This window comes from Notothenia rossii (assembly GCF_949606895.1).
Source record: "Notothenia rossii genome assembly, chromosome: 7".
In the NCBI taxonomy this organism is placed as follows: Eukaryota; Metazoa; Chordata; class Actinopteri; order Perciformes; family Nototheniidae; genus Notothenia; species Notothenia rossii.
In genome coordinates this window covers 6396695-6409235 of record NC_136905.1, presented here as the reverse complement: position 1 = coordinate 6409235, position 12541 = coordinate 6396695, and the positions used below count along the sequence as shown (strand labels likewise).

The window sequence follows — 12541 nt, the reverse complement described above, 5'->3', positions numbered from 1 at the left end:
CAGTTTGCAGGAGGGAGCTACTTGCTTTCAAGCAGAACAGGGCAAACAAACTAAGCGGGAGTGTTTACCTGTTCGGTGTAATGACGTAAAACGGCCTGGACAACTTCTGTAGTCCTATTCAGCCACATGTTAACAACCATCGTTTTTCAGACACGTAAACTCTTCATAAATCACCAGCGGGGTCACTGCTGATGTATTTAATGTCGTGGAACAAAACGTGATCTGTCTCTTCAATTTTTGTCAAACACAGACCTTATTTGGAGCTATTTTCCAAAATCCTATGGAGAAATTGCATTGCTTTTTGTCGAAGGAACCGGACGTGGTAAAAATGCTAACTTACTTCCGGGTTTTAGGACGCGTCACTGCAGTTCTCTGTGAAGTATAACTCCTCGTAGGCAAACAGGGGAGGCCGTTTTTAAAAGCAGATATGACAATACTTTGAATTACAGTTCAAATAATTCATAAAAAATGTCCTTGTATGTGGTAACAATTACCTTACTATACTAAGTTATAGTGTGTTATAAATTATTAGTGTGTTTTAGAATATTCTTGTGTTTTTGGAACATGTTGTGTCCTATATACTTTTAAAAGGTTGAAATGTATTTTACTTGTATTGTTTATGTGTGTCGTGGTTTTTTTCTTCAACTAACCTCTATGGTTTTGCCAGGGGTATAGTTAACTCATTATGTTGTGGTCGTAAACATTTACAGTGTTGATGTAAATATTAAAGAAGAGAGTAATTAGGCCTTTTTCTTGACACCAAATGGGGACATTACATACTGTAGGTCCCTAACCTCATCACTGAGTAGAACTTTTTCAACACAAACATATTTATTCAATCAAGTGTATGAGGGACAGAATCCTATTTTAGTTCACAATTGAATAATAAAAAAAGAAATACCTAAGAGGATTCATTTCCCCAAAAGTCTAAATAATTAGTGCACGTTGACACCAATCTATAGTATGTATTACTTTCATCCTGCAGCTCATTACTTTATAACTGTTTCACTTATTGTTTGAATACTTTTTATACTTGAAATGTGTAATTATTTCATTTTAAACGTTTAATATATGTGCTCACTTTAATAAATACTATTCAAATGATTCAATACTGTTTTTATTTGGTCTCTATCAGTAGTGTATCTTCTTTGCTGTAACTGTACATTTACCCTCTGTCAGACTAATAAAGGAATCCTGCTTCTGACTCTCCAGGTTACTATAAACAACAAACTGACCGGATTTCACCTTCAAATTAAATGTTTTTCTTGGAAAGCAAATCATTACCGTACAGCACCTCTTATGGTTTTATTAAAGTATGTTCTGTTAGCAGGTAAAACGATGCAAAATCTAAAATTTAAAAGGAATATAAAAGATGTTAGGTGACATAACTGCACCCCGCCAAAGACTATAGGCGCTTTCAAACCGGTGTACTTTTCCCAGGAATAGTTCCGATAGTTATTGGGATTTTGCGTTCACATCAAAAAGATCTGGAACTAGAACCTAGTTCATGAGAACCTTTTCCCCCCTTTTCAGTCCCTGCTAGAGAGCTGGTTCTATCCTGGGGAGAAAAAGGTGCCAATTTCTGGCGAATTGCAAACCACGCCCCGTAAAACTCTGAAAAGTTTTGTGAAGCCGCCATTGTATTTGCTGGCATTAGCATTATTAGCATTAGCATTAGCCCCGCACACCAACGCAGAGAGACTAATTTATGGCAACACAAAAAAAAACATGGGAGCGGTGGAGATGAGGAGGTGTCGGCGTTCTGGCGATTTACTCGGAAGGCTTCAGTAGAAGCTGCTGGGAGTCCCAGCAGCTTCTACTGAAGCCAGTCCCCAACTCCGGAGACTTCCGGCCGGGGACTTCGGGTGGCAGTATACGCCGTGAAGTTGTTTGCGGCCTGCCAGTAAACCCAAAGCAGAAGAAGAAGAAGTGACGTCAGCGGCTTAATTTGCGTAATCCTCCCTCAGGGACTTATTCCGTTGTGAACGCAATTTACTAGGACAGTTCCGGGACTAAAGAGTTCGGCGGGACTAAGTACTGGGAACTAAGTACGGCAAAGTACTTGGTGTGAAAGCGGCTAAAGGTATAAAAGATATGTTAAGCGTTTAGTGCTTGTTTTATTTTGGGGGTTTTAACTCTCTTGTAGGATCTGGAATCCCTCTCGTATCATCTCCATCAAACGTGTATGTTACCCTGGATATAAGACAAGAAAGAAAATACCTTTTTCCTGTTTGCTTGTTTGTTTAATCATCTCATCAAACATCAATTTGTCAACACAGCCCATCAGTTACGCTTGGTAAAGGTTTAAGATTTCTTCAGAACACAAAAATTGGAGCTTTCTCTCTTGGGACCAGTGTAGTGGAACAGAAAGAACAATGTATAAACCTCATTAGCCCCGATAGCATCCATGGCTTAACAGATGCAGGTAAGAGCACCTCCTGGCAAGAACTCAAACATAAAAATAAATTAAAAGTCCACATCCACATCGTTTGAATGACAGTAGATTGCTGTAAAGTGCTGTTCTGTGCAGTTTGAACCCATTGTCCCTTTATCCCGTGAGTTTACAGAACTCTGCTGTAACTGGATTTTGTCCGTGACGACAGCAAATGGTAAGTCCAGCGTAGAGCGGCCGAGTGAAGGAAGTCTTGACTGTGACAAGCAGAGTGGAGGTTTCAGAGATGCTGTAGAAAGACAGGATACCTGCACTGTAATCCAGGTACACTCCTATTCTTTTGGACTTAGGCCCTGAGAAGATAGTTGGAACCACGTAGTGAAGTTTATAACGGTCACCTTCACATTGCAATGCCCAAGAATGGTTGTTGTGTCCAAATTTACATTCAGTCACACAGTCAACATTGATGAAATCCTTGTATGAGACTGCTACACACACTTTTTTCTCTTTGCTGTACTCCACCTCCCAGTAACACCGCCCAGTCAGGCTCTCTTTACTCAGCACCTGTGGCCAACCTATGAATCTGCCTGGGTGATGAAAATAACTCTGTGATTTTCCCCATGTGTGTGTTGCTTTCCTGTTCCTCTTGGATAATTTCAAACAATGTTCTGCTGTGTTTGGATCCATGGTGATATCACATGAATATCTTTGGAGTGCAGCTCTGATGCTAGGCTCTTGCGGGGACAGTAAAACCTCCACTTTGGTCCCTGCCATTTTGAAGTTGGTGCTATTCTCCCACAGAACTTCCCCTACGTTTCTTTCGACTTTAGTCAAAGACTCTGTGACGTCCTTAAAGTCCTGCAGCGAAGGGATGCTGGATGTGTCTGTAGGTGTACCGGGATGTGAGAGCGAGGGCAGTTTTTGCAGAAACTTGTTCTCATCCTCTGTGTGTGCGAGCTTCTGCAGCTCAGAGTCTTTCCACTTCAGATTAGCAATCTCCTGCTCAATCTTCTTTTGAAGGTCTTTGACTCGATTTTTTTCAATTTGACGCAGCGATCTGATCTTGTGGTTGACGTAATCCCTTTTTTTCTCAATGACACGAGTCAGCTCAGTGAAGATCTTCTCACTGTCCTCCACCGTTTCAGCAGCAGAGTCACTGATAGCCTCCATCTCCAGATAATACAGCTTCACATTTTTATCTCTTTCCTGGATCCTTTGCTGGATTTTTTGTCGAATCGCTGCCAGCTTTCTCACCCTCGATGCATTTTCTGCTGTGTACACACACTGCTGACGGAGGGCGATGTCCTCCTGGAGATCCTTGGAGGAGTCCACCAGCTCGTGTTTTTCAAAAGCAGGAGATTCATGGTGAGGCTGAAGGTGCTGCTCACAGTAAGAGACCAGACAGGAGAGGCAGGATTTGAGGGCTTTTTGCTTTCTCCCACTGCAGACATCACAGGCCACATCTTCAGGTCCAGCATAGCGGTGATCAGATTCCTCTTCCTCCATATTGGTTTCCATACCTTCCTCTTCATCCCAGTCCATTAGAACCTCTTATTCACTGTCATTCCATCTACTACAGAAGCAATCACTGCAGAGGTAGCCTTCATCGCAGGAGTTTATCGAACCATTAATTGACCGTTCGCAATCATTGCAGGTGAGGTCATCGGGGTACTATTCATCGCCATCGTCGGACATCTTACCTGCTGAAATACAGACGGATCAACTACAAACCTATGTGTGACAGTACTTATATTCAAAGATTCAAAGGTTGTATTGTCATGACATGTACAAAACTATGGTGTAATTATGTAATGTATGAAAAACTTAGATCGCAGGTTCCTCAACAGTGCATTTTACTCACGACATGGGTATGACTTAAACCTGAATGAGTTTTACTGTCGTTAAGGAAGAATACGACTTAAGTGACATCAATGAATAATCATTGACCATCTTGTCACTTTATTTGCTTTGTAAACATAGGTCTCCCATGCCAATGAAGTACATTTGAATATAAATGGAACAGAAAGAGACTGTGAACCCTTGCAAAGCAACCAAACTAATGTCTGTCTCTCAAACATCTCTCTTTAATGTACTGTGCTAATCAGCAACTCAACTGGAGAGATGCAACTGTATTTGTAAAAAGATATTACTGTGAAGTATAACTCCTCAAAAAAGGAGGATGTTCTCAAAACAGATAATAATAAATTAATACATTATTGTATGACAATACAGTGAATTATAGATCAAATAGCATTTTAAAATATCCTTATATGTGGTTACCAGTGGCGGCGCCAGAGTATTTTTGTTGGGCAATCTATGGTAGGGCTAACCCATACAGTGGCGGGGCTCAAGTCAGTATGTGCAATGTAATTACATACACGCTCCCCTTGACAGTGAAACGCCACGCGTGAGGTTTAGATTATTTCCCTGTCTCAATCCAAATTGAACTGTATGAAATAAAAAGGCACATTTGTCTTGTAGTAAATAAAAAGGGCGACCTGGAGCCAATCCTGCAATTTCTCCACAGATGAAAGAGTTGACATGCTGAAAACCCATCCCCTGGGGTCTGGGGGATTCTCCCCCAGGAGATTTTTTGAAATACTAACATAAAATACACATTCTGGTGCTCTCTTGAGAAGAAAAATAAATAAATCTATTACTACACGACATATTTAAAAAAATGAATGCCATTTTAGTTTGTTGTTACTTTGTTCTGAAAGCTGAACCTGCTGCTCCTCACTGAAGAGGGAAGAGGGAAGAGACTTTGTGAATTACTTTACATTGTGGATATGGGCGGATAGCCCCCATTGTTCTGTGTGTCAAAATGAAAGACAGCCCACACACCTATCAATCATCAAACCGTGGGGTCTTATTTCATTACGTGTTGATTTATGTCAACACGTAATGAAATCTCTGCGCCCCTGGGGGAAAATGGTTATAAAAAAAAATGTGAAAAATTATTGATGAGAGAGAGAGAGTGAGAGTGAGAGTGAGAGAGAGAGAGAGAGAGAGACAGAGACAGAGAGAGAGAAAGAGAGCACCGGTACCGGAGATCGTTGTTGTTAGCTTCTGGTGCTAGCGAGCTACGCTAACGGATATAAGGAGTTTTTTTCAACAACAAAGTGGAGGAGAGTCCTCTCCTGTCAGACTGAGAGGCTCAGTGAGCTAAAGGACTCTCTCAGTGTTATCTCAGTGGGTCTCAAACGTTTTGGTCACCAGTAATGTAAACAATTATTTCCGAGGCCCCACGTTTATATAATCATTATAGTTATAAAAAAATAAGAGAATAAATTAAAAACAGGTATGAAATACTATATGACAGTAAAACAAAAATAAAGTTTAAAAGGGTGATTTGTAAAATATCCATAAAGAAAAAGTAAATCTGTTTACAATTCTGTTTCAAATGGGTGTTGAGAGATGTATCCATAGATCTCTTTATTTTGCTCTCAAAGTGCACCAGATTGATGCTTTAACTTCAATATTTAAAAATAAATCTTCCCGGGGGGGGCTTGCCCCCGGACCCCCCTATGTGAGGTCCACACACCACCTAAAAGTAGCACTTTACCCCTGCTTACACCTATATGCCGTGAGCTGATTATCGAGCCTTCATTGTAACAGTCGCAGGTACACTGTGTGTGCGTGGGGATTGTTGCAGTATAACATTTCACTGTAGCGACCGGTACATTAATGGGAAACCCTAAATGTTTGAGCACCCTCTATGAAACGTCAAGCTACCCCACAGCACCCCCAAAAGAAATCTCTGGCGCCGCCACTGAGCCTGACTATTTGTGTTGGGGGGGCCCGACCTTTTTTTTTTCTCCAAAGGGGGGGGGGGCCTGACAGAAAAAGTTTGTTCTGGGCTAAGCCATTTCTTGGTATGCCTGTAGCTTACCCCAGCCATACCCTGGCGCCGCCACTCGTGGTTACAATTCATATAAGGAGTCTAACAATCAGCTTACGTATACCAGAAATCAGCGTTTTAAATATACTTTTGTGACACCTCCGTTTTGACGCAAGTATACCAGTTATTATTAATGGCAAATTAAAAACACTGACCGGTTACTTTTAACGTTAGCAAGTTACACGTTAGCTTTGTATTGTCTGTTCAGAGTTCATATGATGTGTATTTCGTTGTTCAGGCTTCATGGTCTATAAATACATTATTATACAATATTAAATATCTGGGAGAGTTTACCTTCTCCTTGATGTTTGAAGAGTTGACTGTAGTTTTCAGATCCGCCACTCTACTTCAGTTTGCACAGCAAACTGATTTAACCTTCAACATAAAGTTTATTCTTGGAAAGTCAATCATGAGCGTACACCTCTTTTTGTTTTATTAAATTGTATTCTATTGACGGGGTTTAAACGACGCCAAATCAAACTTTTCAATGAATAAAATGATTACAGTGGCATCACCGCACGCCGCCATAAACTGTTATCAAAAATATGTTACGGGTTTAGTGCTTGTTTTATTTTGAAAAGTTAAACCGGAATACGACCGTCGCCTCTTCCTCGCGTCATGTAGCCGCCATTTTTGAGCTACAAATAATACAAAACAAATACTATTTGGGTTTTGCGAAGAAATAGCCAAAGTGTAACAATCAGCTTACGTATACCAGAAATCCGCGTTTTAAATATACCTTTGTGACTCCTTCCTTTTAAGGCAAGTATACCGAGTATTAATGATACATAAGGTAAACACAACATTGTTATGAGAGCTAACTGATAAACAGTAACGTTACTTTCACGTTAGCTAGTTAACAGTTAGCTTTCTCTTGTCTGTTCAGAGTTCATAAAATGTATACGTCTGTATAAGAGGTTCAGGCTTCAGGGTCTATGATAACATTATTATAAATTATTAAATATCGGAGCAGAGTTTACCTTCTTCCTTTGTAGTGTTGACTAGCGGATGTGGAAATAGCTCTCAATGCTAGCATCAACTTCCCCCGGAACAAACATCACTTAACTGGGTGTCAAACTGTATTTATATATTGTTAAATGTCCGTTCGTGTATGTCTTTGTTTTATCAACTGAGCCTATTGATTCGGATTGTTTTAGCGTGTCCACATTATTACTATAAAGCGTGTGGAGCGGAGTCAAGCTTTTGATTTCTGTGTCATAAAGTTGTAACTTTAAACATTTTCATACGAGTTGTTTAAAATGCATGTATGAGCATTTACAAGGTAGTGGCGTAATGTAACATTTACTCAAGTACAAAATGGTGATACTTATTAGGCCTATGCTACTTAATACTTCTACTCACTTCATTTAGTTATTAGTGACTTTGCAGATTTAGGTTATTAATACAAAATATTGAATCGACAAACGTTATTATATATTATTAAAGGGTTAAGCTACCCAGTAATGTTTAAAGTAATTCAAATAAACCCCACCTTGACCTTAGTGCAACATTGAAGCGATGAAGACATTAATGCAATAATACATTTAATAAAATAAGTTATTGTGCTTAAAATGGCCATTCTAAATAACACAGTTTAACTTTTGGTTCTTCAGTAGTATCATTACTTTTATTTAAGTAAATAATCTGAGTACTTCACCCACCTCTGTTAAAATGTAATTGCATATACTTTCCCCTTGTTTACTACCACTGCCATTCCACACTAACAACACTAAACAGTGAAACATGATTGCAATGGTGGGACGGGACCTAGCGAAGTATATTTAAATAAATGTTTTCATATGTTTATTTATCTAACCTCGAAAAGACCCAGTAAGGAGGTGTTTACAATGATGCCTATATGTCAATGCATGCAAACGAAAAAGTTAACAAAAACAACAATGTATGATAGCTAAAAGCCTAAATATATATTGATAAAAAGGCAATAGAGTAGATAGTAAAATAGAGGTATTTAAAATTACAAATAAGTTTACCAATGGTCAAAAACTAAAAATATCTTTCACCTCCATTGCTATTAAAAAGTGGCGAAGCATCACATTTTGACATTTTAAAGCTGGAAAAAGAAATGATAGGTATTTATGCTATAAATTAGCTATATTATTAATAAAAAATGGTGTTTCAAATTGTTTTTGCATAACTTCTTAGCACCACGAAATCGTTCATCGTTGAACTCCAGGAAGATATTGAACATTTCTGAAGTTACTGTAAGATGGATAGATGGATGGATGGATGGATGGATAGACAGACAGACAGACAGACAGACAGACAGACAGACAGACAGACAGACAGACGGACAGACGGACGGACAGACGGATAGACAGACAGACAGACAGACGGACAGACAGACAGGATAGACGGACGGACGGACGGATAGATAGACAGATAGACAGACAGACAGACGGACGGACGGACGGACGGACAGACGGACGGACAGGGTAGACGGACGGACGGATAGATAGATAGATAGATAGATACTTTATTGATCCCAATTTGAGAAATGTTTGCGTAGTAGCAGCAGCATAAAAAACACAAGGCAATGTACATAAGAGAAATTAAGACACAAGAAATAAACAGTCCAAAATATTTCAGAAATAAAATAGCATTAAAAAGTTAAAAAATATAAAATAAAAAATATATATACATCTGGAAAATATAAGTCAGAATGATTTTCTGATGTGCAAAACATTGGTTATCCATACAACCAACCCGTATATTTTTTATAAAGTAATTTCCAACAATGGAAACAAAACACATAAAGTACAGTTATCATTATGTGCTATAAACACAAATTTCTTCCTGCCTGATCTGTGTTTCTCTCTGGCTGTCAGCAGATGTCGCTGGTGGGTCTCGGGCAGCAGCTGCTAGAGGCGGTGAGAGGTGGACAGGATGATGATGTTAAAGCTCTGATGGCCAACGGAGCTCCATTCACCACAGACTGGGTGAGGCTGATATGCGTTAATTGTGGAATAATCTTCAAGCTAATCCGTTATGAGATGAGTGTCAAACCTCACCATCTGCCAGAAAAAAAACAGATACTCAGCTCATAATGTCCATGGTCACCACACAGTGGCAAAATGACAGTGGAGGCTTGAGCTCAAAAGACTGGGAAAGTCAAGAAAAATGTATGGTAAAGGAAATAATAACACTCAGCTAGTCTTAGATTTCTATTTTTAAAGTAAACTGTTTACCACAGATAATCTTTGCCTTTCTCTGTTTAAAAAAAACAATCTAAGTTGCAGGTTTGTACTGGGTTTCTGTCAAATGGTTAAATCTAAATAACAAGGCCATAAGTGCACACTTTAAAGGTCTCATATTATACTGTTTTTCATCAATATATCACAGGTCTCAGATATATCCAGAGCCTGTCTCTGATTGGCTCCAAACACCAAACAGATCATTGCAGCATTACCCATAATCCCCTCTGTTTCAGCCCTGTTTCCAAAGTGCTGATTCTCTGTCTGCTACTTTAGATGAAAATAAGGAGCCCCTCCCCACGCCCCTCTGAGAGAGATTTGGTTAGAAAGAACTCAATGGTGCTCTAGGAGGAGATTCAGGTGACAAGGTGGGGGGGTTACCTTGGTTGCTGATTGGCTAATGGTTACACAAGCCAACACATCGTTATGACATCATAAAGTGGCCAAAATCTGATCAGCTCATTTTCAGACAGGTTTTTATAGAAATGGATCAAAAAGAGAGAGAATCTTTGTTCCTGAAACTTTCAGAGTCTCTTTCCACAGAGGGGACACATGTTGATGTAGAAGAGACATGAAGAAGAGGGGACACATGTTGATGTAGAAGAGACATGGAGAAGAGGGGACACATGTTGATGTAGAAGAGACATGAAGAAGAGGGGACACATGTTGATGTAGAAGAGACATGGAGAAGAGGGGACACATGTTGATGTAGAAGAGACATGGAGAAGAGGGGACACATGTTGATGTAGAAGAGACATGAAGAAGAGGGGACACATGTTGATGTAGAAGAGACATGGAGAAGAGGGGACACATGTTGATGTAGAAGAGACATGAAGAAGAGGGGACACATGTTGATATAGAAAAGACATGAAGAAGAGGGGACACATGTTGATGTAGAAGAGACATGAAGAAGAGGGCACACATGTTGATGTAGAAGAGACATGAAGAAGAGGGGACACATGTTGATGTAGAAGAGACATGAAGAAGAAGGGACACATGTTGATGAAGAAGAGACATGAAGAAGAGGGGACACATGTTGATGTAGAAGAGACATGGAGAAGTGGATTTAGCATGATAGGTGACCTGTAAACAGAACAACTCGCTTCATGCCTGTGAAACCTATGGTACTATGTCTCAGGGCTGAAGCTAACTGATTAATTATTAATCCGTCGATCATTTTCTCGATTAGTCTCTTCACTCTTTAGGGTACAACATGTCAGAAAATATTCTGAATTTTCTAAAACTTTTAAATATTTTAAAACTCCACAGGCACTTCTTCTGACTTTTATGATCCCATCTATACAGTATGTCATTTTATAATAAACTGCTCGCATGCAATGTGTACATCACTAATGCCGTATTTTTAAATGTTGTTTTCCATAACGCCACCTGTTATACCAAACATTAACATATTCAAGGGGGTCATTTATCTGTCATAGCGTGACACATTTTACAAAATGCACATTGAAGAGTGTTGGGACAAGTTATTCAGTGGATTTATGATAACTCACATGATGTCTTCATTTTAAAGTTAGTAGAGGAAGGGGTGCTTTCGCTTATTTAATGTTTTAGAATGACAACATCATACATCATTTATATTTATGAATATAAAATCACCCATAAATAAAATGAAACAGATTTGTCACACTATTTTACTAAGTCAATCTGACGTTTGAACATAACAGATGTTCATTGAGATTTGTGTGTCAGCGGTGGATTAGCTGTCTGAGGCGATGCACAGCGAGACCTTCAAGCCTTTGACAAACTCCTACTTTAAAGGTGGGGTAGGTAAGTTTGAGAAACCGGATTGAGATACACTTTTTGTTATATTCCATGGAATGCTCTTAACATCCCGATAGCAATGAATATCTGAAGTGCTTTGACAAAAAATCCATTAAAAAATGTCATCTGTGGAAGCCGTAGTGCTGTAAAAAGCACGACCAATCATCTGAGCCGGCCCGGCTAAAGTAACTGGATGGCCTACCTGCCTGTCAGCCTTCCATCTGTGCACAAACTTATCTCGTGCCCTCATTGGTCATGTGTGCGTTCGTGTGTGTTGGAGGAGGGGCTCTGTAAGGAAGTGGCAGATTTGTTCCGGTTGTGTATTTTCAAATTCTAGCGCAATCGAGCTGGTTTCTCCAAAATGACCTACCCCACCTTTAAGTGTAAAATCATGTGATACGTTTTTCTTAGTGGGCAGTTTGTGTTCACAGTTAATCTGACCTGTCATGAGCACTGCATTCGAGCAGACAAGGACATGTATTGGATGGGTGTCTTTATCACTTTTTTAACCACTTATTTCTTTACTTGCTTAAGTCATGTCACATCATGACGAGTATGACTTTGCACATTTGTCACATTTACTCTTACAAAGTGTCCACACTAGTCTATAGTGTATTCATATTTCTACTATTGTCTAGTGTCTATATGATACTGCTTATATTTCTACTACTACTATATTCAACATGCACTGCTCTTAGTGTGTCTACCTATGAATAATGTTCATACTCTATTCTTATGACTCAGGTTGTGAAAGCATTATTCGTGCTTTACTAAGTCTGAGAAAACGACTTAAAAGGAATCAGTTGAGTTATCCAGAATTGCGTTTACACTACAGATCATTAACAAAAAGACTGTAGCTGTTAAATAAATGTCTGCTCTGATTGGTAAGCGGGGCCGGCTATCATGTGATTGTAAAAACAGCTATCGAGGCATGAAGGGAGCATTTCCCGTACATGGACACATCTCCAATATCTTGCCTAAAGGGGGGGGGGGCTTGATTGTTTCTTTTCTGTTGTGACTTCCTGTAAATGTGCCTTAAGTAGTAGGAGGGGGGGGGCTGGCTATGTTAGTGTGAGTTCCCAGGTGGTAATGGCCTACTGGTTGCTAATGAGGTCTCAGTACAGCTAATGCACACAGCTAACTAAGTGTCGCCGACGGTAAAACATTCCTATGCTACGACTTGATGTACGGTGCTCTGGGCCAGCGCCAGTCATCCTCTCACAAATCATGTCCACGTCCGGGCTAACGGCCATT

At 39.7% G+C, this 12541-nt stretch overlaps 2 protein-coding genes across 4 annotated transcripts in view; one reads left to right on the top strand and one right to left on the bottom strand.

Annotated features, from left to right (window-relative positions):
* Window positions 1-2063: 2063 nt before the first annotated feature.
* LOC307013561 (tripartite motif-containing protein 16-like) lies at window positions 2064-7645 on the bottom strand. 3 transcript variants are annotated; one of them, XM_079640967.1, is made up of 2 exons: window positions 7274-7645; window positions 2064-4095 (listed from the first exon to the last, which is right to left on the bottom strand). In XM_079640967.1, exon 2 carries the CDS (start codon window positions 3932-3934, stop codon window positions 2549-2551), a length of 1386 nt encoding a protein of 461 aa, XP_079497093.1. In that variant the 5' UTR covers window positions 3935-4095; window positions 7274-7645; the 3' UTR covers window positions 2064-2548. The 3 variants fall into 3 exon arrangements, with proteins under 3 accessions (XP_079497093.1, XP_079497094.1, XP_079497095.1); XM_079640968.1 differs by lacking the exon at window positions 7274-7645 and adding an exon at window positions 6588-6807; XM_079640969.1 differs by lacking the exon at window positions 7274-7645 and adding an exon at window positions 6588-6807 and having other exon boundaries at window positions 2064-4092.
* The window catches only part of LOC307013511 (GA-binding protein subunit beta-2-like), a 21005-nt gene continuing 15359 nt past the window's right edge, over window positions 6896-12541 (top strand). Inside the window, exons 1-2 of the mRNA XM_079640912.1 lie at window positions 6896-7055; window positions 9143-9350. Of these exons, the coding sequence (XP_079497038.1) occupies window positions 9143-9350 (208 nt within the window). The 5' untranslated portion in view covers window positions 6896-7055. The remainder of the gene's footprint in view (window positions 7056-9142; window positions 9351-12541) is intronic.

Coding starts and splice junctions, on each gene's coding strand:
- LOC307013561 (XM_079640967.1), bottom strand. CDS start 3,934: ATGGACTGGGATGAAGAGGAAGGTATGGAAACCAATATGGAGGAAGAG.